Genomic DNA, 26,601 nt, shown 5'->3' with positions numbered 1-26,601 from the left:
TTATAGTTTTGATTATATTTCCTTCCATTTTTTAAATCTGAAAAGAATAAATTTGTTTAGTATGTACTGCAGTTTTTGTGTTGCTTTAAATATCAGAATACTGTTATTGGTTTCCCAATTGCAGTGCTGATGTCATTCATCATTTCCCCATCTCAAATAAATTAGCACAGGAAATGAGTATAGATCTGGTTATGTTTAAAAGAGATGCAGAAAGGTCATGTACATTCTACAACTTTGCCTCAGTCATTTTTTTAATGAAAGTTTTTAATTTCATTTTTCCCTATACCAATCTTAACGGCTCTCAGAGGCTTAAGCAGGATCAGTCCTGGTTGGTACTTGGAAGACAGACCACCAAAGAAATCCAGGGTTGCTATACAGAGGCAGGCAATGGCAAACCATCTACGAATGTCCCTTACTTGGGAAACCTTACAGGGTTACTCAAAAGGAGAGGGGCAGTATAGAAATCTAATAAAATAAACAAATTGGCTGTGACTTGAAGGCATAAAATTGTGTATAAAGACATGTTGGTATTCTGATTTGAGTGTAGTTACTCATATCAGAACAATTTTTGAAAGCATTCGGTTTTTTTATACTCTATTCTGAAGTGGAAAGTTATATCAATTCATAGCTGATTCATAGTGACCCTATAGGAATTTCAAGGGAAGAGAGATTTGGAGGTGGTTTGCCACTACCTGGCTGCACATGGACTGAGAGTTCTGAGGGAACTGTGTCTGGTCCAAGACACCAATTAGGCTTCATGTGGAAGAGTTGGGAATCAAACCCAGTTCTCCAGATTAGATTCCGCCACTCTTAATCACTACACCATGCTGGGTGTAAGTACTGTTATATCTGGAAAGTTTATTGAAATGTTTGACCTTGTTCTGTTTTTCTGAATTTGAATCTAGAACCTCTTCTGATACCTTTGATGGATACAATGGAGTATTGTCCCCTTTTATTGTATCTGATATTTTAAAAATGACATGCTTCCTCTTAAATTTTTTAAAACAGGAAAACATTACTAATTAATTCAGCTTTTCCCCACTGATTGTACATGCATGCTTTTCTAATAGCTGTAACTGTCCCAGATTGTCAGCGTTTCTCTTTTAAACAAAACTCAATTTTCCAAATGAGGATTTCCCCCAGCATTAGTCTTTTTACTTTGCAGACTGAAATTACCTGAATTTTAATTAATGTTCTAGTACAGTAGAGCAGAGCAGAGTACATTACAGTATTGTATAGTATCTTTCTCAGTCCCTGAAGATGTTTGGGCCTAAGATATCTCAAAAATATTAAAGAACTATTATAATCCATAGAAAACAGAACACTCCAATCTAACCCTAGCCATGGGTAGAAATAGCCTTTATACATCAGGTGTTGTATCAAAAGATGGATGTGAATTCATATGTGTACACCATTGAAAATCACAGTTTGAATAGGATATATCTGCATTTCCATTAATGTGTTATTTATGCCTGTGTTACCAATCCAGACAGTGCATAGAAGCCTGTTTTTGTGTACAGAATGGGGTGAAAGTTTGCTTACATAGTCCCAAGATATTTTTGTTACAAAAATGATCTGAGAAATTTTTCCTCTTTTCCTGAAACACAAAACAACAGTTTCCTCTAGCAGTTAGTTAGCATTTCAGCACATGGGTAACCAAAGCACAGATAGAATACTGAGTTACAGTAGTTCCAAAAATATTGCAGAGATATACCCTTCTAAAAACATCTGTTATTCTAAGCAGATAATCTCCACTTAAGTTGGGGGGGGGGGGTAATTAGCTAAAGACAAAGAGTGAGGGTGATAACTGGGATTGATAACCAATGTATACCAGGACAGTCCTGGATGAAAACTTTCAAATGAGCAGGCAGTTGAAAGGGGTTTTTGTTTAAAGAATTAAGTAGTAAAACAAGAACGATATCTCAAGCAATGAGCATACACACAGACATCATACAAGAACTGACTAAGAGAAAAAGGAGGAAATTGGATAGGATTTCAGGGATGGATGATAGTTACCAGTCATGAAGAGAAATCCAGGAATAGAAGCACTGAAAATTACCAGCATTTTCATGGGCAAAAGAAAGAGCCTACACACAAGTAAGGATGCACAGCATCCAGAACACACACACACTATGAATAACCAATATTTATAACCTAAAGTGGGTCCTGAGGTGGTATGAGCCAGCAGGAAAGTCAGAGACAAAGAATTGATTGCTTTTCCAGGGTTCCAACAATAAGATAAGAGAGGCTTGATGAGTCATCAGGACCCAATAGAATGCATGGACTATTTTCTTGAATATTGATTGGTAGCTGGGATGGATGCAGATAGGATAAGTAACAGTCTGCTGAGAGTGCTGATTGCAGTGGAGATTAGCTAGCTCCATTGCCCATCCAGGCACACCTTAGGGCCAGGAAAAAAGTTCAGCTGCCAGCCTCCTTCCAGCCCACACTTGACACACAAAATGGATCCCAAAACTATCTGAGGGGCATCTGACTGCTTACATATCGAAGTCAACAGACTCTTCCATGCACCTCTGTTTATGAGTGTTCTGATGTTTGGGAAATGTCATTTTGCAGGAGCCACAACTATAAATCCAAAATTAGAAAAACTACACATCACAATGAGCTTTAATAACTGTCACACTAGGGAAGGCTTATTCTAATGGCACACAGAAATGACCTATGTTTACATCAGTACACAGTGTGAGCATTTCAAAATATAATCCAATATCAAAGTGCTATGAAACTGATTTTGATCTTGGTTTGGCCTAACAAAGAGACTGAGGTATCACTTGATCATGGGAACATTTTGCTTAAATGCTCTTTCGGGATGGCAAAGGAAAAAAGAAAAACAATAACCACATTTGAAAGATATCAAATCAAAATGATTTTAAATCATTTTAATAAATATATAGCAAGAAAAAAACTCACTTTACTACAACACCACCTTGGTATACAAGTACCTAAATATCTAAGCTTAAAACATCAGATATTTGGATATACTGGGGGGGGGGGGGAACATTGGAGTCTATTCTCAACTGAATATAACATAAGAAAACGTTTTTTTTTAAAAAATGGTCCATGTGGACAAATGATTAAATGATCCTACTCATACACTGTATGAATGAGATCTATATTTAATATTGATAGCAATAATTAAAAATGTTTTTGTCTTGGAGAAATAAGGTAGGATAATTTTAATTAGATATATTTAACATTGATAATCTTCGCAAATTCTCTAAATTTGATATAGGCTATCTAGGGTTAATTTTCTGTAGAATGTCACTATGCATTTTCCAAGTATGCTACAAATGTGGAGATAACCTGGCAAAATTACATCAGAGGCAAACAACAAGTTTTTAAGGATGATAACAGCAGGTCTGTGTTATAATCTCAAATGTATCTATTGAATGCACAATTTAAAAACAACTTAAGGCCTTGGATGAGGCATTGGAACCCAAAAGCTTGGCCTGGCACTACTTCAACAATCACAAGGGCTCCTTGGGTTTGTGTACTCATTCCTCTTCTGCCTGGTCTCCTCAGGCACTGCCATGTAATTCGTTAATGCTTGGTTTGAGGCAAACCACAGTTTGTTGTTACATTCATATTTGTGCTTTCCCCACAAATATGAATTACAAACCATGATGTGTTTCCAATTTTGCAATCCTTGTTTGGTTCACTGGCTTGGATGTAATGACAATCTACAGTTCTAGGCTAACCAAGAAATAACTAATTAGAGTTGAATGCAGGAGGAGGCAGGAGGAGTACACTTGGAGGTGAAGATCCTTGGGTTTGTATCACAACAGAAAGAGAAGATAAATTCTGAGGTGACCAATTTAAGTCTGCAGTGGATGCTGCAGGTTTTCTCGGGAGGAAAAGGATGGAGGCATGTTCTTCACTGCAGAATTGCCTAAGAGTGACACAGGAAAAGATACCACTGAGCTGCACTCTTTTCTGATACATGCTTACTCAGAGCTGAGAAACTTTTTCATTAAAAGTACAAACCAGATGGCAAACTACTGAAATAATGGTAGGGGATACACAAACTGTGAGATTCCTCAGAAATAATGAGTTACATATAATGTCTGATAAAAATACAGTTGGATTAGCACAGAGTGCCGTTCCCTCACTAGTGAGGGTGCATACTTGGTCCCCACATATCTGTCATCAGGATGAAAGGTCAATTCTTACATAATGCCAAACCAAAACCATAGCTGGACATAATGTGATGACAGATTGTGAAGACGGACTTTTGGCTCGCACAATCTATACTCCCCTGGTTTCCTCTTTGATGTGCTGCAAGTTAAGTTGTCGATGCTTTTACATGGAGCATTTGTTCCACCCTGACTTTTAAACTGGAGCATTATTTTCAGAACATTCACACAATGTTGTTTTCCAACCCTTCTCCTTCCATGGTTTCCCCTGTTTTGCTCAAATGTTTCTGGGACCTGGTTTCCTCTGATCTTTCCAGAAACGTGGAAGTCAAAGTGGGTTTGCCCTCAGTGTGCACAGGAAGGTACATATTTCCAAACCTTGCTGCCCACATCTACCACAATTTTCCCTCCGTATCAATTTTATATGCCTCCATATCACCTCATTCCCACATCCCCCCCTTACCCCAGACATTGATGGCTTTTTAAAAAAATTGGTAGTAATATATCACTACCATGCCACTGATTAACACCTCCTCCCAGCAAAAGCACTCTGGAAGCAAGCAAGGAGGAAAGTGGTGGCCAAAAGAAGGGCTTTGGTTCAGTGGTAGAGCATCTGCTTAGTGTGCAGTAAGTCCCAGCTTCAGTCTCCTGCATCTCCAACTAAAAATATCAGGTGGTAATTGATAGAAAAGGCCTCTACCTGGGATCCAGCTGCCAGTCAAAGGAGAAAATACTGATCTTGGTAGACTGTTTGATACAATATAAGACAACTTTGAGTGGGAGAGGTGTCTATGCTGTCTGTGGAAGATTGCTAATAAAGTTGGGGCATGTGGAAATGCCCATGCAGAAGCATACCTACAGAGGAAGAATAACTTGCTGGTGAGAAATGGAATTTGAAGGCTACTATATTTGAGGAATTCATGTGTCAACTGCAAAAAAAAAATACCAAGGGGACAGATAGAATTTGAAAATCAACAGCAAAAAATTTACTGTGCTCTACTGTGCTCTGTTAACTTGTGGGACTGTGGTGGCCACAGCACAGTTGAGTTCCAGGTAAGAGGAAATTCTTAATTTGTCCTGAACAAAAAATAAGGCCATGTGCTGAACCCTCTTTTTGCTGTTGAGAGTGTTTCACTTTTAGATGACCTATGCTTGAATGGTCATGTTCAAATGAAGTCACTTGAAACCTACCAAATTTTGTTTCTGACAAGTGACAATTATGCCCCCTGTTTCTCCAAGATAATCTTTTTAAAAACATGAAAATCTTTACATTCATTTCAGATAAAAATCTTATCACCACATCATTTATTAACATTGTGCTTTTTCCCCAAAATTAAAGAACCCTAACATTATATGAAACTCCAGTACATGCTCTTTACAATTTTAAAGAGAGAAATGATGTGAAATAGAATAAAGTATAAAGCATGCCATTGGTTCATGAGCTTCATTATACCAGAAAGAAGGAAAAATCACAGCAACAGACAGTTGCCATAGAAATATTCAAGGAGCTAATGCTTGTTTACAAGAGACATCTCTCTATTGTTTCTTCTTCAATCCCTTCTAAAGGATGGCAAATCAAAAAGCAATTGAGCAAAAAGGAAGAATAGAAGCATTTGAATAAGAAATCAAACTCAGTATTTCAAAGGATACAGGTTTCTAATATTTGAACCACCCTGTTATTATTTTTCCTGTTTAGGTTACATCCCTGCTGTACTGTTTTTTTAAACTTAATTTTCACCCTGGAAAATTTAAGATAAAAAGTAAGGCACCAAAGAAACTCCGCCCTGTATAGCAATAAACTACCATGAGGCTTGTTCATTCTTACAACGTTGCTGAAAAAACTGTCCGTGTGCTGGAGCTGCACATGGTATCTCTGATTACAGTTCCATACAAAGATTATTGCACCCTACTTGGCCAACTGAACCAGACATTTAATAGTTGGAGTAGTTTTGATGCTAGCATATAACATAGGCTTTTTCTTCTTCAATGACATCCAGTCTTATTAACAGCAATTATTGGAGGGAAAGACACAGACCCCCCCCCCCCCCCCCCCCCCGCCACCATCACCACCTCTCTTGCTGGGAACAATTTGTTTATCAAATGCATAATCCACTGATAAGCATAAAGGAGGTTTTTCTTAATTCTTGTCAGCCTCCTTTGGGGAAGGGTCATGTTTCCTTCGTCTGGTTGATTGGTTCTTTCAGCAACAAAAGCTACAATATATTCATACATTGCAATTCAACTGTGCTCTTGATGAAGACTCCTTATATTTATAAATAGCTCTGTGATGCAGACCATACATTCTCTTTGATGTAGTCTGCTCCCTATTTGTTATAAACTATCCACAAAACATGACTGTATTGGTAGTATAAAACTGTAAGAAAATCCATCTGGAATGAAACAGTGTTTGATAAACTGGATATTTTGTGCATGCTTCAGAAGTGCACTCACTGGAAAGGTGCTTCATATTTTACTTCCTTTACTGCAACATATTTTGCCACCTGGTAAGCATTCCCTTTTCCGTAAGGATTTCTTCCAAGTTTCATTCATGTTGCTCTTGTCACCACGCCCTGTCTCAAAATAATCATAATATTTACTTTTACAGTCAGGGTTGTGATCGCTTTTCATTGGTTCCCAATCTGTTGCCAGTTCTCGTTCCAGTTCATGACTTCCTTTCTCATTGGTTAACACTGCCTTCCCATGTGGCCCGGCACTAGTAATGAAAATGTCATTGGCCTGTATATGATCGTCACTCCGGTAAACAGGAGCACTGCTGACACTATATTCCACTTGATGAGAACAGCTTGGCAACGATATAGAAGAAGAGGAGGAAGAGGGGGAGGAAGAGGAATTTACCACTGCAGAATTTGTAGATAATGGTAAACTTAAATAGTGGCTGCCACATTCTTGATAAAAGCAGCAGGTATGGATCTTTTCACAGTCCTCCCTTGACATCCGAAGACGTTTTCTATAAGGACAGTCATGAGACATGAACCATTCTTGGGCTGAGGTGCTACCAAAAGAGCAAGTGGGGAAACACCAGTTGTTTTGCATGATAATTTCTCCATGAATTCTCTTCATTAAATTGTTTATGAGAACTGACCGTCTTAGGTACACTTCAGGGTCATCAATGTACTTTAGTTTTTCCAAAGACATGTAAAGGATATGTGCCCGCTCCTCAAAGACAGAGATTGTCTGCAAAAAAAAAAGGGGGGGAGACAACAGCAGTCTAAAAAGTGGAGTGCAGGCTTGGGTTAGTTGAAAGAGGCCTGTCAAGCTTGGCACTCACCAAAAACTGCTTTTATTGATATTTTAGAAAGCAAACCCACCAACTATTTATCTTCTACAATCCCATCAAATAACTGGGTGGTTTACTAGCTTATATACTTCTCATTACAGCTGGGTTTTCTCCATTTAGAAAAATCAGTCAGAAGTCAGAGTCTGGAGGAAACCAGAACTGGAATGTTTATTTTTTCTATGACTAGTACAGCTGCATGGAGTATATTTGAGCCAAACTGTGTTATTGTGAAGAATAGTATATGTAGACAGGGGGAGAAATAAACTAATAGCGCCATACTTTTATGGGAAGAGAAATTCACCCAACAGTACTTCCTCTGAGACATTCAGGAATATAAATGAACTGAGGCAATGTTTAAATCAAATTGAGAATTCATTCATCACTGAAAAACTCAGGTCTACCTAATTTCCTTAGCAGCTTAGCTTTATGGAGGACATATTCTTTCTCCAAGAGCCATAGGGCTCAACATAAGACAAGCTCAATTTTCTGTAAGGCCTTCTGAATAGATACATTTTTGTTCTTTATTCATTACATTTTCATCCTGCCTTTCTTCCATTGTGGAACTATAAGTGGTTTACCAAGAGGTCTCCCATCCAGCACATATCACCCATACTGGCTTAGTTTCAGCAAGGTGCTCTGTAATTTGCCTTCCAAATATGAGATACAGACCCATACCATCTTCTGTAACTAACTTGTAGGCCATCTGGCATCTCATTTGTTTTTTTCTGCTGCATGAAAATACCACTAAGGTTGGCAAGTTCCCGGTGGAGCCTGGAGTCTGGAATTACAACTAGTTTACGGAAATCAGCTCCCCTAGAGAAAATGGCAGCTTTGGAGGACTCTATGATATTATATCCTGCTGAAGTTTCTCTGAAGGCTTCACCTCCCCCAAAATCTCCCAACTCCAGATGCCACACAGAAGGTGTCTCATTCCATTTACAGAAGACCTTTCTTTGTTACATGAGCAATGAAAGGCCTTCTGAAAATTCTACTAAAGCAAAGAAAGGACAAAAGCATAGAAAATACAGTCTTTCATTTGTGCAGCAGTTTAAATAAAAAAAAGTAAGTTTTCAGAAAATTTCTTCAGGGTCAGACACCCCCAAGAAGGGGAATACACTTGGGCTAGACATTAAACACCTCCATTACTCACTCTTTTAATGGACATCAGTAGGCCAAAACATAAGTCAATATGTGAAGACGAAAAAGCTTCTCAAACTCCCATTTCTCTCTCTCTTTTATCTTTTGACCACAGAATATCAGCCGTGAAAAAAATTGTCCTATGAGGACGGAAGAACAGGGGTGTAGCTATGATATTTGGGCCTCCACCCTGCTCCTTCCATCTAATTTTTATGGCATGTACAAAAGTAAGTGTTGTTTCAAAACTGTGTCCACATTTAACAGTAATTAAGTATTATCATAATATGTTTAATACCATGTAACCAGCAGGTCCGCAGCTGCAGAAGGCAATGTCCTTGTTAGGAATGCATAAGGCCATATCTGAATTTCCACTTTTAACTTTTAAAAGGCAAGTCTGTAGCCCTTTAACTTACAGACTGATGGGGGTGGGGGGGAAATGCAAGCACAATTTTTCATCCTACTGTCTTGTAACTGCAATGAGGGCGCAGAAGCTGCCAGTCAGATGTGGAACTCTCAATTTGGTTGACTGTTACTGATCAACTTCATCCTCATGTCTCTTGTTCCAGATCTATTAACCTACCTTTCTTTCTTTTCTTTATGTTAGAAATGACAAATGATAGCAATGAGCAGAAAATCTGGGTGAGACTTAACACTATTTTGAGTGGGATCATAGGAAAGCAAGAAAAAACGAATGTGCCCAGTCTTACTGAGCCTAGTGTCCATCTTTAAAAACTACAAGCCATCTTATTACAACCTGTCTGCATGAAAGAATGAGTCTGAACTTGCGAAGGACACCTTTTCTTCACCAATCAATAAACACTGTCAGGTCCCTGATCTCCCCCTAAAATCTGAGAGGAGGACTAAAGAAATAATGCTGGGACTGCCCTAAACTGCTGACCTCTTCTCTGCAGAGGCCCAAAGGGTTAAGGATGCATACTGTCAAAGCAATCTTAAGGTCCCAAGCCTCTTAAAGGAAAAGGTGCAAGCACAGGGTCATTACTGACTCATGGGATGATTCCACATCACAACACTGACTAGACAGGCTATATTTACGAGGTTGTTTGCCATTGCCTTCCCCAATTGTCTACACTTTACCCCCAACAATGTGGGCACTCATTTTACCAACCTGGGAAAGATGGAAGGTTGAGTCAACTTTGAGCCAGCTACCTGAAACTGACTTCTATTGGGATTAAACTGAGGTCATGGGCAGAGCTTTGCGTGCAGCTTACTACTCTGTCAGCTCTATTGCCTCTTACTGAGAGGAAAAAAATCTTTAGTAGGTTCTAAATAAATTTCAGCCAAGGATAATCCCTGCTCTTAATGCCAAGACTGCAAAGAGGGGATGAGAGTACTCTGGGCATGTGCAGAATTCCTGTTCTCACTACAGCGTAATGAAACACACTACTTACTTGCTCATAAGGGGCACATTTCTAGGTTGAAGAAAGTTATTTGCAAGCAGGTTTATATGTGAAATCCAAAATGTTAATAAATAAAACACTGATTGATAGCCATCTCCCCCAACCCTCACATTTCCCAACATAGTTTTGAAACCTATCTCGTAATCCTATCTTTCAGCATCTCCTAAAAGGTTGTGTCAAATCAACCAAAGGATCATAGTATGATTACAAGCAAGTATATTTTCTCCAAACAGCTAGTGATATCCCATAGTATAGATAAAATAGCTTCAAAAGCTCAAAAGTACAGGTTTATATTTTAGGCAATTTAAGTTGGGTCTTTGTAGCTGTATGACAGGACAGGATTAAATCATTAGCTGAAACAGATCCTATTTAAAAATGAAGCGTTTTGTTTCCAACAAAGCGAGCTCATTGGACAGACTGAATGGTTACAGCAATTTAAAAAGGGCATAATCTTTCACCCCAGGGTCTCTGGCTCAATTGCAATCACTGTTGTCTGTAACTAGAAGCTGATAAGTATCTGGCACGAGCTTTCTGTGAAATGATCTGCTGGTCCCTGTCCAGCTCCCAGTGGTAACCTATCTAAAAAATAAAATTACCATCAGATTTGGCAATCTCACTTAGCAAAAAGGTCATGAGTACATATGAACCTTGGAATATGACATTCCCTTGGGCTTAAAACTTGATTTTCCAGATGTCCAGGCGGTATGGAAATTTTGCAGTGCTCTAATATATTATCTGTATTTTATTGTAGGCTGAAAGAAAGTTCTCAGTCACAAAAACTGTTATACTGGTACCTTTTCCCCATACTAATTTGGACAGAAAGAGCGAGAAAAAAAGTGAGGGAGAGAGAAAATGAATAGACAAATGAATAAAACTCAAATAAGTATTATCTGTATAGCTTTGTGGCTTCTGAATTGTGACAGGTATTCAGCTAGTGAAACTACAAAGCCTGATCTTGAATGGAAGTATTCTGCAAAACTGAGTCTCCTGAACATTATTCGTTAGGTTTGTTCATGAAATCTGCTTAGAGGGAACCAGAGCACAGACAGATTGTCACCAATTGTCCAGCAAATATTAAGGTTTCTGACCATGTATCCAGGAACAGCAAACCAGACAATGTCATGATTTGGTTCTGGTGGGTTTTCCAGGCTTTGTGGCTGTAGTCTGGTGGATCTTCTTCCTGATACTGCATTTGGGGATTAGACAGAATCTTCAGAAATGCGGCTCATGAGTAAGTCTGCTACACTTCCCTCTGTGATACACCTCTGAAGATGCCAGCCACAGATGCAGGCGAAACATTAGGAACAAGATCCACCAGACCACAGCCACACAGCCCAGAAAACCCACCAGAACCAGTTGAATCCGGCCATGAAAGCCTTCGACAATGAAAAGCAGCGATTTATTTTACTCATCGTTTCGGATCAAGGATTCTCAGGCAAACTCAGTAAAACCACATAATACAATAAAAATCCCTTTTCACAGGGATTCTGCTTCCAGTTGGACTGCAAATCCATTCACAATAAATGCAACTGTCTTGGTGACCAGAGTAAAAGCGGCTACTGAAATGGATTTGTATATACTGGTACCCTACAGACAAGCAATGTTTATTTCTCTACATTTCATTTTGCCTTTAGCAAATCAAGGCAATTAACAACATTAAAAGCAAAAAGATAGACTTCAACCAACAATGTTAAATGTAATGCATTACAAGGATCATTTGCCTTCTGAAACAGGTACAACCTTCCCTGAGGGACAAGCAACTTTGCACTACGTTGGAAAAGCGTTCCAGAGTCTCCAGGCAATTGCCCAAAGGGTATCTGGTGCAAGTCTCATACAGGGAGGTGTGTTCTTTAATAAGGGGAAAAATGGGTCCAGTGGCACTTTTAAAACCAACAAAGTTTTATTCTTGGTATAAGCTTTTGTGTGCATGCATTGGACTCAAAGTTTTTTCTCCTGCTTCAGACCAACACAGCTACTCACCTGAACTTACTAAAGCAAGTGAGCCCCAGGCTGCCAGGGGATTTAAAGGAAAGCTCCTCATATTCAGTTTGGAAGCAAACTGTTAAGCAGTGCAAATTGTTCCTTCTAGCAGCATGTACAGTATGCATGCTAGGGCCACATTAACCCTAGCAGCAGCAGTTCTGACATGCGTATTTTATACACAACTGAAAATGCACATGGTAAGGAACTCCCCAACATTGTCAACAACAATGAACACAGCACTGTAAAGTAATGCAGTAAAAGTGACATGGCCAGCCCTCCTCCATCCTCGTCCCCACCCCCTGCCGGAAAGTGAGGGGATGTTTTAAGGGTTTGAAAATGAAAGCAGCCCACCTCACACCCCTCTCAATCTCTCCACCAGAAGCAAAGGAACATTTCCTGGCTTTGAGAATAATAGCAACTGCAGCTCACATGAGGAGGAGGAGCTGGCTGCAGCAAAGCAGCATCAGATCACCTAGATCCACCAATAGAAGAGTGGAGAGAAGTGCAAACACAGCAACTCAACCCGGAAGCACCACCCCGCGCTGACAGCCCAGTGCCAGGACTGTCTGCTTGGCCCTCCAGTGATCTGGTGCACTCTCACAGCCCGCCCCCAGCACCTCAAGAAAGCAGTCCCTTCTGCCTGCCTTTCCCCTTAGAGCAACACTGCCAAAGACTGTTCTTGGAGCTAGCTGAGCACTGAAGTTTGGCTAGATCATCTGTGCACCATCTGTAAGTAGCCTGCAGGATGAGCTCCATGAGGCAAGACTTAGGACAATTCCTGCCCCCACAGCAAATAAGATGGAAAGCGCAGCAGCGAACTCTTTGCAGAAGGCAACATGTCACCTCAACCTGCTGTTCTGCCTCGGACCTGTGTGCTACTTCGGAAAGCCTGTTTCTTGGTGTGACCCCTGGACTCTGCCACCCAGACTTGCTCTCTGGATTTGCATTTTGGACTTTTACTACTTGGTTGGCTGATGAGATTTCTTGCTTAAGTAGGACTGGACTCTGACCATGGCTTGGCCTAGTGTTTTGGGACTATTTTGCCTGATAAATAAAGACTGTGGACATTTGCTAACTTCAGACTGCTTTTTTGGCAACCAGCCCATGACAAAAAGCTTTGTTATCTGGTACTTGATTATCAGGAATGCTCAATTATCTGGCATTCCCTGAAACCTTGCATCTTCAGGCATGTTTATATCCACCTCCTGCCTCTCCAGCAAACCAGTTTGATGCCTCCAACCATTGCTGAATTATTAATTTGTCTGTTGATTGATTGATTGATTGATTGATTGATTGATTGATTGATTGATTGATTGATTGATTGATTGATTGATTGATTGATTGATTGATTGATTGATTGAGATTGATTGATTTTCTATACCGCCCTATCCCCAAAGGGCTCTGGGCAGTGTACAACAAAATTAAATCATAATACAGCTAAACAACAAAATCAAGCTAAACAAGTAAATTCCAATACAAATATACTACTAAATCCCTTTTAAAAACAGCGATTAATACAAAAATTTTAAAGTCAAAGGCGCCTAGCAAGACCCAAATTTAAAACCCTCCCCAAACGGTAAGACTGCGGGTCCCGTCAATAAAGAGAGTTCCAGATATAAAAGCAGAGGTGGGAACAGGAGGGGACACCACTCAGCGGCTGGTTACTACAAAGGCCTGGTGGAACAGCTCAGTCTTACAAGCCCTGCGGAATTCACCAAGGTCCCGCAGGGCCCGGACAGCTGGAGGGAAAGTGTTCCACCAGGCCGGGGCTAGGGCCGTAAAGGCCCTGGCCCGCGTGGAGGCCAGCCGCATCATTGAGGGGCCGGGGACCACCAGCAGATTGGCCTCTGCTGAACGCAGAGGCCGAGTAGGGACATATGGGGTAATACGGTCCTGAAGGTACGAGGCCGCGTGAGGCCTTAAAGGTCAAAACCTATACCTTGAAGATGATTTGGAACTCGACTGGGAGCCAATGCAAGTGGCGTAACACAGGCTGGATATGATCTCAGAAGGCACCACCTGCGAGCAGTCGAGCCGCCACATTTTGGACCAGTTGTAACTTCTGAATCAACTGCAGGGGAAGGCCTGCATAGAGCGAGTTACAATAGTCTAACCTGGAGGTGACCGTTGCATGGATAACAGTGGCTAGGTCCGTCTGGGAGAGGAAGGGAGCCAACTGCCGGGCCTGATGGAGATGGGAAAAAGCAGCCCGGGTTGTAAGGGCCACCTGGGCCTCCATTGAAAGGAGATCGAAGATCCACGTGGGACCCCCCAGTGGCGCTGCGAATCAGAGGGAGGCCTCCGGGCCAATGAGACCCCCTCCCACACTGGTGGCTGAAAATTCCCAACCACTCCCTCGCGGCCAAGCCAAAGAATCTCTGTCTTCGATGGATTCAGTTTTAACCTGCTCTGCCGCAACCAACTGGCAACGACCTCCAAACAATGCTGTAGAGCCACAGGGGCGGCGACCGCTCCCCCCTCCATCAACAGGATGAGCTGAGTGTCATCAGCGTACTGATGACAGGTCAGCCCAAAACTCCGTACCAGCTGAGAAAGGGGTCGCATATAGATGTTAAATAACAGTGGGGATAATAATGCCCCCTGGGGTACACTGCAATACAGCGGGCACTTCCGGGAGGCTTGATCCCCACACCACACTTGCTGACTCCGGTCCTGGAGGAACGAGATAATCCACTGAAGGACAGTGCCCCGCACCCCGGAAATGGCCAGATGGTGGGCCAAAAGATCGTGGTCGACCACATCAAACGCTGCAGTAAGATCTAACACCAGCAGCGCCAATCCGCCTCGGTCAAGCTGCATACGGAGTGTATCTGTGACGGCAACGAGAACAGTCTCCGTCCCATGCCCAGCACGGAAGCCGGACTGGAAGGGGTCGAAAGCCAGTGATTTCAAGCATGGGTGCTTCCTTCCCTCTCAGCTTGTATTGAGCTGCAGGAAGCCAGGCCAGCTCTGTTAGAGGGATCCCAAAGCAGCTGGCCCACTTGTCTGCCTGCTGGGTGGGATGGTTTGGGATGAAGGATGGGATGGTTTGGGATGAAGGAATGAGAGTTGTTGTCATGGTATTCCCAATGTATGGGATTTGGTCACTGTGAATTCTTCCAGACTGAGGGAGGGGCAGAGCAATTGGATCGAGATTTCTGGCTTTTGCTGGTCCTGATTCAGATAATATATTATTATGCTTTCCATTTTAATTTTAACTTTGCCAGAAAAAAAAGAAACTTGGAAGATGTGTTGTAGTTACTATTCAGAATACCAACCTTAAACATTTATTCATGAATCATTAAACCAAATGGATGTGGAAACTGATTCATTTTCGAAATGAGCTCTTTTTCATTTCACTGTGCAAAAAGAGATGGTTGAAATTGCTAGCATAAACAAAGCAAAGAAAGTATTCAGTTTAAGTGGACTGTTCCTTTTCTGTTGCATTTCAGTTTTAACCAGCAATGGATTATAATTTTTTAAAAATTCAGAAGAAGCACTTCTGTTTTTAAAACAATTTGACTCTTATGAAATTGAAGCTGTTACTTTAAATGAAGCTACTCAAAATTCAATCTGTTTCTTATTGTTTTCGGCAGCAGTTAGTTGGTAATGCCAGTATAGAAATAACTGATGTAACTCACAGTGTTGGAGAAATAGAACGTAAACATTTGAGGGCAAACGGAACAACATTGGTCAAAGTACAAAAAAAGGAATCCTTCTCAATGTATTAGAAATCTAAATGTGTGAATCAACTGGAATTTGAAAGTTATTTTCAGTAAAAGAAAAAAGGTGGATTCTGTTATTTAAAAGGGGGAAGAGAAGTGGGAAAGATTTATTGACTTGTTCCTCACAAGATCTGCAAGTGAAATTGAGTTGTTGGACTTTATCATCTTCTCCTTGCACCCAGAGTCCTCCAAAATTTTGCCCACAGGAAGAAGGGGAAATCTCTCTTTCCCTCTTCCCAATATCAGGCATGCCTTTCTATCCTTGGAGACTGGATGAATGTAAAGCCATAGAATTTAAATGTTAAGGACTGTTAACAGTCAAACAAAAAAAGAAATCTTTAAGTTGTTAAAGAGTCAGTATAAAGATACTGGGTTTATGCAGGCAACGCCTATTAAAACTGGTCACATAATCTGACATGTTGAGGACTAGACAAAATATTCTTCTCATAAACTTCAATTTGGCAGTTTGGCAGACTTTGGATTTTTTGCCTTAAAAACTAAAATGTCTAATTTTGCCTGCTAGAAAACATGTATTCAATATCCAGGGTAAAAAAGACATTCAGGTCAATTATAACCATAACCTACATGTTTTTATGTTCTACATATTGCAGGATGACCTCACTGTGCCTAGAACTGTGGAGGAAGACACGCACACTGACTGATGAGCTGAAAATGTTCATCCTCTTATCTTTTCTCACTCATTAGAGCAGACACAATATCATTATTGCTTTTAGTTGACTGTGGTAATAAAACATCAGTGATAAGCAACTTTGTTCATTATAGCACTTTGGTGCAACTATAGAAAAATCCAGACATTTCAAAGGGTAGTAAAATATCAATTCTTATGGGAACACCTGAATCACTGTCATAACTTTGGGTGGAGTATTTTGCTGTTTCAAGCAAGTGCAACTTCATATCAGAATCACGTAAGGTTTGGTTTTAAAACTTACTTTGGGTGTACAGCTGGTGAGTGGTGGATGAAAGTCCTCCTCTTCTACATATTTCCTCTTAAAGTATGTGATCTTGGATGTTGCTATAGGATTTGAAATTCCTCTGTGGTGTGATCCTGCGGAAAATAAATTACATATGACAAGTGATATGTGGTCTGCCTGAGGTTTCCAAAAGAAAATACTTAGCTTTTTCCTCTTCAGTACAGCAGATCTCTGCTGCACATTTTTGTATGTGTTTATGGTTTTAAGAATCTACTTTAATAGATCACGTGAAAAATACTGTGGGCAATGGAGGGCTCTGCTACAAGACAAATTAGGAAGCAAGGCTGTTTATTTAAGCATACTTGTCACTCTGTGTATTTGGCTCTCAGAATGCTTTCATTCCACACATCTAACCATTTAATAAATTCATAGTGTCCATCACTGCACTCTGTGTTACTTTGAGGAGTTGGGGATTACTACAAGTTTATATATCTATATATCTGTATATATATAACAAAAAGTTTTACAATACAGGACTCACTGGGAAGAAGCCTGAGCATATGTACAGAGAAGTAAGTCCTATCTTATTTATTTTATTCAGTTTATGAAATGTCCTTTTCCAAATGGATGTTGTACAAAATCAAACATAATAAATACAGTAAAATCTCATTAAAGTTCATACATTAAAAGGAACAGCACTGTAAAACCATTTAAGGAAAGGATAATAAAAACCATTTCTACAACCTCATTTCTACTGGTCTAAAAAGGATAGGACCAGAGAAAGGAAAAGGAAAAACAGGAAAGGGAAGGGCATAGATGGAATACCAAATAGATGGAATGCCATTATTGTCCTCAACCATAACCTCAGTAACTAACTAGCATGCACATAGTTAACCCCTTCATGTCTGAAAAGTGACAAGACACTTGCAAATCCCAACACTCTGTCTTGCAGGCTCTGAAGAACTGTACCAGATACCACAGGGCCCTGATCCTTTTGATGGAACATTTCACCATAGAAAAGAACCAGATTGGGGGCAGGTCTGAGAAAGTCCTGGTCCTGGTCAAGTACAGCCGGCCAACTTTTATTTAATGGAGGTTCTTCCCAGGAAAGTGTTCTTAGGATTGCATCCATTAGCAGTAGTTGCTTAACTACTTAACTTCAAATAAGTTCAGTCTTAACATCAACTATGCTCAGTAAAACAAAGGATAACTCAGACAAATATACTTGTCAGATGAAAACTTTCTACAACTTTTTTTGGTGACACTACAACACATCTTTTCATGGCGTACATTGTTGCTTTTCTTGGGAATACTGTCAAAATAGTATCTATGCCCAAGTTCTTTCAGAGGAAATAATAAATGCATCCAGTTATGTTAGACTGCTGTCTATGAAAATGCAAGCCACAGAAACCAACTTTCTAGGAAGTAAATTTCAACAGAGATAGTTGTTTGTGGCACAGGGAGACTGAACTCCTAGTGCCTAAGATGTTGTGGCACTTTTTTCCCTTTGGCAAATTTCTTTCTTAAAACAGTCATCTTATACAGAAGACATACTACATCACCCTACAAGGAAGAACTGTGGCCTGATCGGAAGACCAAATCCTATTTGTAAGTAATGTATAAAATTTGCATAATTTGCTATAATAACCAAGTTGATGTGATGCTCCTTAAGCTTCATAGAAAGGAAGTGATTTGGAAGAGGTAGCCAGAAAATTTAATTGCTTTGAGCTCTTTGGAGATCAATGGATATTATAACTTAGCGTGGGTCATGGTACACCAATCAAACCATATTCTACCATAGAGAGTGAAAATTTAATTATTGTCTAGCATTTAATATGGCCACCTGTTTGGGGCTTTATTACATTTTTTCCCCAAGTATTGATTTAAACCTCCAGCAAATGATGCACAGGACAAACTGTGTGGCATAAAGCTTCCTTTTAAGTCAGAGTTCTCTTGGTCTCAGTTAGCATCAGAACCTCCCCCCACTTCCCGATGATGGAGCTGAGACATGGAATGTGTGAATATAGAAATGTATATGCTGCCAACTTTCCAACAATGGCCTTCATAGCAGCTAATAGCCAAAATAATAAAACATCTAAAACAATCAACAGCATGAAAACCTCTGAATAACAGCAGACCAACAGCAAACCAGCCTTTAACTGTTGTGGTCTATTTTGACTTTTCATCTACCTTTTCCTAGAAGGCTCAAAGTCGGCAACAACATCCAAGCAAGCAAGCATATATAAACACATACAACTAAAAGACCTCTTGCCCATACAGTATAAAAAGGGTCTTGACTTGCTCCCAAAATGTATGTGTAACCCCTATGTTCAGAATGGGTTGACCCAGAAAGGGGGTGGAGACTCAAAGCCGCAGAAGGCTGCAAAAACTGGAGAAGTTGGAGGAAGCGAGGCTACCAGGCTGGGACCTTGATTTAATTCTTTATAAGCTCGTAACACCTTGTTTAAGGTAACTGCAAAGATTGTTGGGAACTAGTGGGAAGGGAGTTGTTTATTTTTGCTATATTTGTAAAATGTTAGATTTATTTATTGTTTCAGGAGCTTAGCACTATGTATGTGTAATTGATGGGGAGTTTGTTTGAGGGACCTTCATCATCTTGGATCCCATTCACCAAGCCTCTGAAGTCTTCATAAGCCAACCACCAGCAGGAAGAATTGGACTTGGCATTTATCAGTAGATTGTCAAGATAAGGACTTGAAATGCAACCTAGAAGGACTGTAAATTGTCAATGTTAAATGTTAATGTTAAAAGTGTTATTTGTTAAGGAAGTAAACCATTTTGTTTTAAAATTTAGTTCTTTGCAACTCCTTCCAAGTTCTGCCCCACAGAACCCACAGATAGAGGTTACATATGGACAGGCTCATTCCGCACATGCAGAATAAGGCACTTTCAAACTGCTTTCAGTGCTCTTTGAAGCTGTGCAGAATAGCAAAATCCACTTGCAAACAGTTGTGAAAGTGGTTTGAAAATGCATTATTTTGCGTGTGCGGAAGGGGCCACAGACAGGTTTTGCTGGACCTCTGGAAGAATGGCATTCCAAAACATAGAACAGCAGAAAGTACCTCTGATTATTTGCTTTACTACATATTTTAAACATTTAAATTCTGGCCCCCAACCAGATGGTTACAATTAAAATCAAATCTGCATCATCATACAACATCAACAGAAGAAAACAATCCTTATCAACAATTTTTTTAACAATCAGCTTTAGGAATATATGCATGCCAACATATACACACATAAGTAGAGATAATATCTAAAAACACAGGGTAGCTTAAAAATATAAAATCAGTAAATAAACTTTCCATAGACTAAATACAAAAAGTACAATGTGGTCAAAAAAATCAACCAGTTCCCCCAGTTCAGAAGTCTCTGAAACAGGCAAATAAAAGAAGGAAAAGTGTTCAAAATCTGGGATGCCACAAGTTAAAACAGATCTCAGAAGCTAAAAGCGTCATCCCTGGTTAGTAATTAGATGGGAGATCACCAGGGAATACCAGGATCTCTATGCAGAGAAGGTAATGGCAAACCACCTCTGCAAGTCAAACCCCATGGAGTTGCCTTAAATCAGTTGTGACTTGAGGGCATTTTACACACACATAACCTAGTTATTATTGGTGTATGGATATGTCCAAATCCTGCATTTCATAAAAGTGCCATAGATGGTCTACCTCCAAAGCCAATAAAAAGGATTATGTGATATAATTCACTCCTTCAAGAGGAAAGAAACCCAATCCAGAACAGCCCTGTTATTGATAAGCAGCACCTCTATTTGATCTGGATTGAGCTTCAATTTGTATAGCTGTTATTCAACCCATTACGGTCTCTAGGGAACTGTTCAGATCTTCTTCATCTGAATCTGATGTAAAAGAGATACAGTTCAGGGTCGTCCACATATGTGCTGCATCACTCCACATTCTTGGACCAACTCACTTGTTAGATTCATGTAGATGCTGAAAAGCATGGGAATCTTGTGGGATCTTACAACCCAAGTGCCATGGACTCAAGCTCCAATTTACCCTTCTTGGTAACAGCCCTCCTACCTTCTGAACTGAAAATAAAGATTGATTGATCTCTATTCTTACTTGTCCCTGACAAAGTGAGCATTGACTCATGAAAGCTGGAATGTTTTGTTGGTCTCTAAGATGCTACTGGACTTGCATTTTGTTCTGTTACTACATACTAACATGGCCTACCTGGCTTTGCCAGCAAGTCACAACTCAGTTATGGTGATTCTCAAAGGATTTTTAAGTCAAGGAACATTCAGAGGTGGTTTCCTGTTGCTTGCCTTCGCGTCATAACCCTGGCATTTCTTGGAGGTCTCCCATATAAACACTTGCCAGGGTCAAGGCTGAGACAGTGTGACTGGTCCAAAAACACCCAGCTAGTTTCTATGACAGAGTAGGGATTTGAATGTGATACCAGTCAGATACCTTAACCAATACACCGTGCTGGCTCTCTCTAACATGGTTACCGCCTCCACCCAAAAAAACCTGGAGGTGTTTGGGCCACCAGTCACTTAAGCATCTTGTCCAAGAAAGGGATATGAGCTACTGGACAACAGTTATCCTGTTCCTTAGAGTCAAAATAAGATTGCTTCATGAGTGATTCCATAAATTGCCTCCACCTAATAATCACAAGCCACACATTGTAATCAAGGATTATTAACTGCCCCTTTGCTCCAACTTCAATGGAATCAAAAAGTGTGAGCAGAACCCATGAACTCTCCTCCCAAAGTTCACTCCTTCCCAAACATTTTGAGATTGGATCACTATACCTACATGCATGTGCACTCTCACACTGCTTCCACTATTCCCACCTATCACCTTTGTTATATAGCAAAAACCTAATGGATTAAAAAGAAGAGTTTTGATCTTGGTGGAGTGTGATAACTGCCTTGCTTATTCCTCTATTCTAGCCCTGTTCATTTTACCTCCATACTTGACTCACAAAGCTGAGCATATCCAGTTTTGGATTGCAGTTATATGTTCTCACATAGCCCTCTAGGAAGTGTAGTACAATCTGCTAAGTTCTGAACAAATTTTAGCATGAATAGCATCTCTGAATGATGAACTGCACAGGTGCAAAGATAAAACAGTTTCCACTGTGTAAAACTACATGAAATGATGCTAGTTTGAACTGAGCCAGTCATCAAAGACACCATATTAGATGCCTGCTACCACAGCAACAGGTATTATGAACAAAGTAAATTCACTTTTTAACCCCGGTCTTATGAATATCAAATAATCCCCTTCAGAGAACTGGGGTATGTAAGCAGTACTTCTTAGATTCCGAAATCAAGGCACCGAAGATCTTTCAAACTTGCCTTGTTCTCTTCCTTAGAAAATCAAGAATTTTCACCCTGAATTCAGAGTGAATGTCACCCTGTACTATGCGTTGGTACACACAGAACAGGTCTCATAGTAGCAAATGAGGCAGTTAATCTGTATTTGGACTGGTCTTCTACTTCATACTAAATGTGAGAGTTCACATGCTGAAATGCTCTCCCCAAGGGAGGAAATATTTCTGTGCGCAGAAAGGTAACATATTACATAGAAGGTTAGGCTACAGCTACCCTTCTCCCTTGCATCTTGTTTCCTTTGTGTAGTGATATTTCTTGGTTTTTGTTTTGTTCCCCCCACCCCATATGGAAAAGCATTCATTAACATGAGTCCACATCTGTAGTGTGAAGTATTACAGTACAGAAACAGGTTTACCACCTCCTGCTGTTAGTAAGAACTAGACCTAAGTGTTACTTCATTTACTATCATCATCATAACATTGCTTCCAGAATTCAGCCCTACTTCTAAGAACATGAGTTGAATTTCAGACAAGAGTAAGTTTTAACCCATGAGAAACAACCAGTGCTGGTGATAGCGCTCTCTCTCTCTCTCTCTCTCTCTCTCTCTCTCTCTCTCTCTCTCTCTCACTGCAAAAGTGGTACTTTAGCTTCCTGGAAGAGGTCTGTGAAATTCTAACAAAGAATAAAACAGGAGTCCAGTAGCACCTTAGAGATATAACAAAGGTCCTTCCAACCTTGTTGCTATTTAAGGCAATACTGGATTCCTGTTTGATTTTTCTAGTGCAGGCTAACACCCCTGCCCATCTGGAATGAACAAAAAAGAGAATGTCTTCAACCAGGCATGGCAAAGTGCCTTGTAAATGGGGGAATTAATAGTAGTTAACACAACTAGAAGGGACTTCTGCCCAAAAAACAGTCTTCAGCCCTGAAGTTAAACCCCCTCTTTCAACAGCCACTGCCCACATTAGCTAAACTGAACCTCAATGTACAGAGACAGTGTACCCCATCAGATGCAGGGGAGAAATAACAGGAGAGAGCTGTTGCCTTAATGCCCTGCTTGTGACCCTTCCAGAGGTACCCAACTAGCCAGTGTTGTGGCAGGTCTAGAATAGGGTGGAATCAGCTCAGGACCCCTATTCTTCTTGCCAGTGTTAGTGCCTTGTACTCACCATAATTTATAGAACTCCCTGTTTTGTTCAAAGCTCTCTTTTTTGCCATCAAGTTACAGCAACTTATATGACCTAACAGTGTTTTCCAGGCAAGAGACCTTCAGAAGCGGTTTGCCATTGCCTGCCCCTGTGCAGCAACCTTTGATTTTCTTGACGGTCTCCCATGCAAATACTAACCAGGGGCAGCCCTGCTTAGCTTCTGAGAACCGACAAGATCAGGCAGCCCCTGGTCAGGGTACCTTCTTGCGATCATTACAACCCAATCTCGCAGATGGATGGGGGGGCGGGGGGAGTTTTGCTGTTGCAACTGCTGTGGGTTTGCTATTTTAGTCGTCTTTATTTACTGCTTTTTTTAAAAAAATGTTGTGAGCTGTTTCCATATCTCGCAAATTAGTCCGAAGGTGAGACTCGAACCTACCCGGCTCCGGAGGCTGCCCTGCTGCCGCCCTACCGTCGCCCGGAGCTTGCAGCGCCTGGCCCTGATTGCTACTGCTGCAGCTGCCGGTGGCGACGGCTGCATCCGAGGCGGGGCTGCTCTTGCTGCAGCAGCGCGACTCCCACAGCGGAGGGTACTCGGCGGCTCCTTCGGAGGAGACAATGGGCTCGCAGAAGCTGCTCAGGGGCAGCACCAGAGTCATCGCTGCGCCTCCGACCTGCAAGCGGGAGACAAAGATCAGGCGGCCCGTCAGATCACCCAGCCAAGCCACGCCGCCCACCCTCCGAACCCCTGGCATTTCGCCTGCCCGCCCGCCCGGCCGCTTTGGAGATGAACGGCTCTCCAGCTCCGGCTTCCGCGTTCTTTTCTCACACTTTTTCTCTCTGTTCCGTTGTTTACCGAGCTCAAGATATCTCTCCTTCACCTTCCGCCGGTAGCCCCTTTCCAAAAATTACACACACACACACACACACACACCCCATAGAAGAGCCAAAACAATCCCCTGGGCCACATGCTGCTGAAGAAAGGGACCGGGAACTAATATTGTCTCACACACAAAACAGTCATTGGAAGTAAGTAAACCCCTTTAATTTCAATCGCACTTACTTCCAGGTAAGTACGCTTAGCGGCGCAACCTTTCCCCAGATAAAGGCAAACCTTTTTACTCTTCTGTTCCCACCCGCATTCCTTCCTCTGCTTTCGACTCTGTTCAGTTCGTTTTTTCCTCTCCCATGCTGAAAAAACAGTAAATCCAAACCAACCGATCCGGCCGTTGCTCCCAGATTGCAAGAGGATCACTTTATTCGCTCCACATACTCTGCCGGTCTCATTTGCAAAAACACAGCGACCTCGGCAACGACATTGTATGCGTGTGCCTTGTGCGTGGCTGGTTGGCTTTCTCTCCTCCCCCCTTCTTCTTTCCCTCCCCAAGCGAAACAGAGCGAGACTCTTAGGTAGTTGTTTCCATCAGCCCCGATTGGGCTGAACTGGATCTGCCTCCAGTCAAAACACTGAGATTAAGACAGAAAATTGGCTCCGGTTTCAAGCCGTGAGTTGCAATCCCATAGGAGCCAAGCACAACATCAGTGGAGCAAGTAGAATGTTAAACAGGAGCAGGGGCTCCACAGCTGCAGCTGGGCTGCCTGAGCTATCATCCAGTCCCAAGCAAAAAAACCCAAATGGGCGGGAGGGGGGGGGCAGAGGAGAGCGCAAGCAAACTTTCTAAAAGAGGCGGGCAATCCACATCAGCATCCACTTTTCCCAATAATTCACCTATTCCTTGCCGCACAAGCCAAGCGCCTCCTCCGTTTTTCAATGTGCTCTCCAAGAAAGGGATTTCGTTCCTTTTTCATACACTAATCAAGTCAATGCCACTATAGGAAGACATGGGTAGGGGTGGGCACAAGATGGAAAGCCAGCAGCAAGTTTAGAATTATAGTCTGCATAGAACTGATGAATTAGGAGGCTTAAAGCTGAGAACGGTTTTCAAGCATCTAGGGAACTTCACACTTTATTTCTGTCTGGAAACAGAGAGGGGATGCAAGAATCCTGTGTCCACCTCGTGACTATTTCTCAGACTATCCAGAAGCCAATGGTTGAAAGGGCAGCCCAAGCCAGCAGCACTTGCAATATTTCCCATAATTTCAGGATGAAAAATGGAACCAGGACAACTTTACTACTGCAGATTAAACAGAATATTATTTAATCCAGTTATTCTGTTCTCCAGCAAAACTGTGGCAGTCCCATTTATCTGTGAACTCACTGCATACTTCTAGGGATGTTTTCCACACAGGAAGCTATTAATGTGAAATATATTCCTTTCCTTCCTGTCTCTTGAACAGCAGTCTAGTCTCTCTTGCTTAAGGACTATTTGGTGATCTTGATCCTCAGCCCTTTGAAATCTCTAAGTCTTTTACCACTTGCAACTAACGTATTTCACTGTTTTGGGCTGGGTGGAGAAAATTAGTTTTGAGTTAACTTTTCCCAGATTGGATTCCTATTTGGGGGGTTGATTTGATGTATTTGTGTTATACAAGTTTTACAGAAAGAGTCTCATATAGCAGACCATTCACTAAAGATGTCCCATAATGTATTATTACATTTTTACTTTCATGGTTTTAAATTTCTTTTGTACTCTGCAATTCTCATTGAGTCAGTAAGAAAGGTGCTATAAATAAGATAAAGAAGAATTTTGAAAATGCCAAAGAAAGGACACTTGAAGTCATCTCGCCCACTGAACAAATTATCAGGCTGATCACTTTTTGGAGGACATGGCTGGAATGAACCAGGATTTAATCTCCACCCCCACCCTCAAATGCACATATTTAACTCTGGGATTGGACATAGGGGGTTTCCCAGTGCAGAATTTGAGAAGGAAGGGAGGAGTCCAGATAATATTTGTGCAAAAACCTGTTTTCATGCTTGGATCTCCTTGCTGGTTTGGGGAAAATGGATGATTCACCACGTTTGTATCATAGTCTAGCACATACATGTCTGTCTGAGTATGCAAATGACAACTTATTTCTCTCAAATGTTTGATTGTTCCTGTAACTTAAATGGAGAAATGTGAGATATCTTAGGAGATCCCATAAAAGACTCTGGTGTTTCAATTCAGCTCTGAAATTTGTTCTTCTATAACTATTTGGGATGTCTAGTTCACCCACAAACTGAAACCCTCATCATGTTTACTCAGAAGCATATTTCACTGAGTTCAGTGTGCTCATTAGCAACAATGTTTCAGCTGTGTCTCATTTCATTCCCTTTGGCTTATCATCTCCAAACATATTAATGTTTGGTTCTGGTGGGTTTTCCGGGCTGTGTGGCCGTGGTCTGGTGGATCTTGTTCCTAACGTTTTGCCTGCATCTGTGGCTGGCATCTTCAGAGGTGTATCACAGAGGGAAGTCTGGGATACACCTCTGAAAAATGCCAACTCCAGGCCAAATCTGGCCAACCTGTCGTTAAGACCCTGAACCACAGCTTTTCCCACAACAAACCAGAAAAACTGAGTTGAATCCAGCTGTGAAAG

The 26,601-nt window shown here is 41.2% G+C and overlaps 1 protein-coding gene across 4 annotated transcripts in view; it reads right to left on the bottom strand.

Moving 5' to 3' along the window:
- Positions 1–2,885: 2,885 nt before the first annotated feature.
- Positions 2,886–26,601, bottom strand: part of SERTAD4 (SERTA domain containing 4) — a 43,097-nt gene continuing 19,381 nt past the window's right edge. Inside the window, exons 1-4 of one of the 4 annotated variants that reach the window (XM_048484572.1) lie at positions 24,182–24,724; positions 23,558–23,792; positions 16,666–16,781; positions 2,886–7,349 (exon numbers count right to left, since the gene is read on the bottom strand). In XM_048484572.1, coding sequence (XP_048340529.1) covers positions 6,618–7,349; positions 16,666–16,781; positions 23,558–23,777 — 1,068 coding nt within the window. In that variant the 5' untranslated portion in view covers positions 23,778–23,792; positions 24,182–24,724 and the 3' untranslated portion in view covers positions 2,886–6,617. Of the gene's footprint in view, positions 7,350–16,665; positions 16,782–23,557; positions 23,793–24,181; positions 24,725–26,601 lie in introns of those variants that run through there. The other 3 variants (XM_048484345.1, XM_048484508.1, XM_048484429.1) reach the window with 3 other exon arrangements.

The sequence above is a fragment of the Sphaerodactylus townsendi genome, linkage group LG01 (assembly GCF_021028975.2).
Source record: "Sphaerodactylus townsendi isolate TG3544 linkage group LG01, MPM_Stown_v2.3, whole genome shotgun sequence".
Taxonomy (NCBI): domain Eukaryota; kingdom Metazoa; phylum Chordata; class Lepidosauria; order Squamata; family Sphaerodactylidae; genus Sphaerodactylus; species Sphaerodactylus townsendi.
The sequence above is the reverse complement of the archived record's forward strand: the minus strand, read 5'-3'. Positions and strand labels throughout refer to the sequence as shown.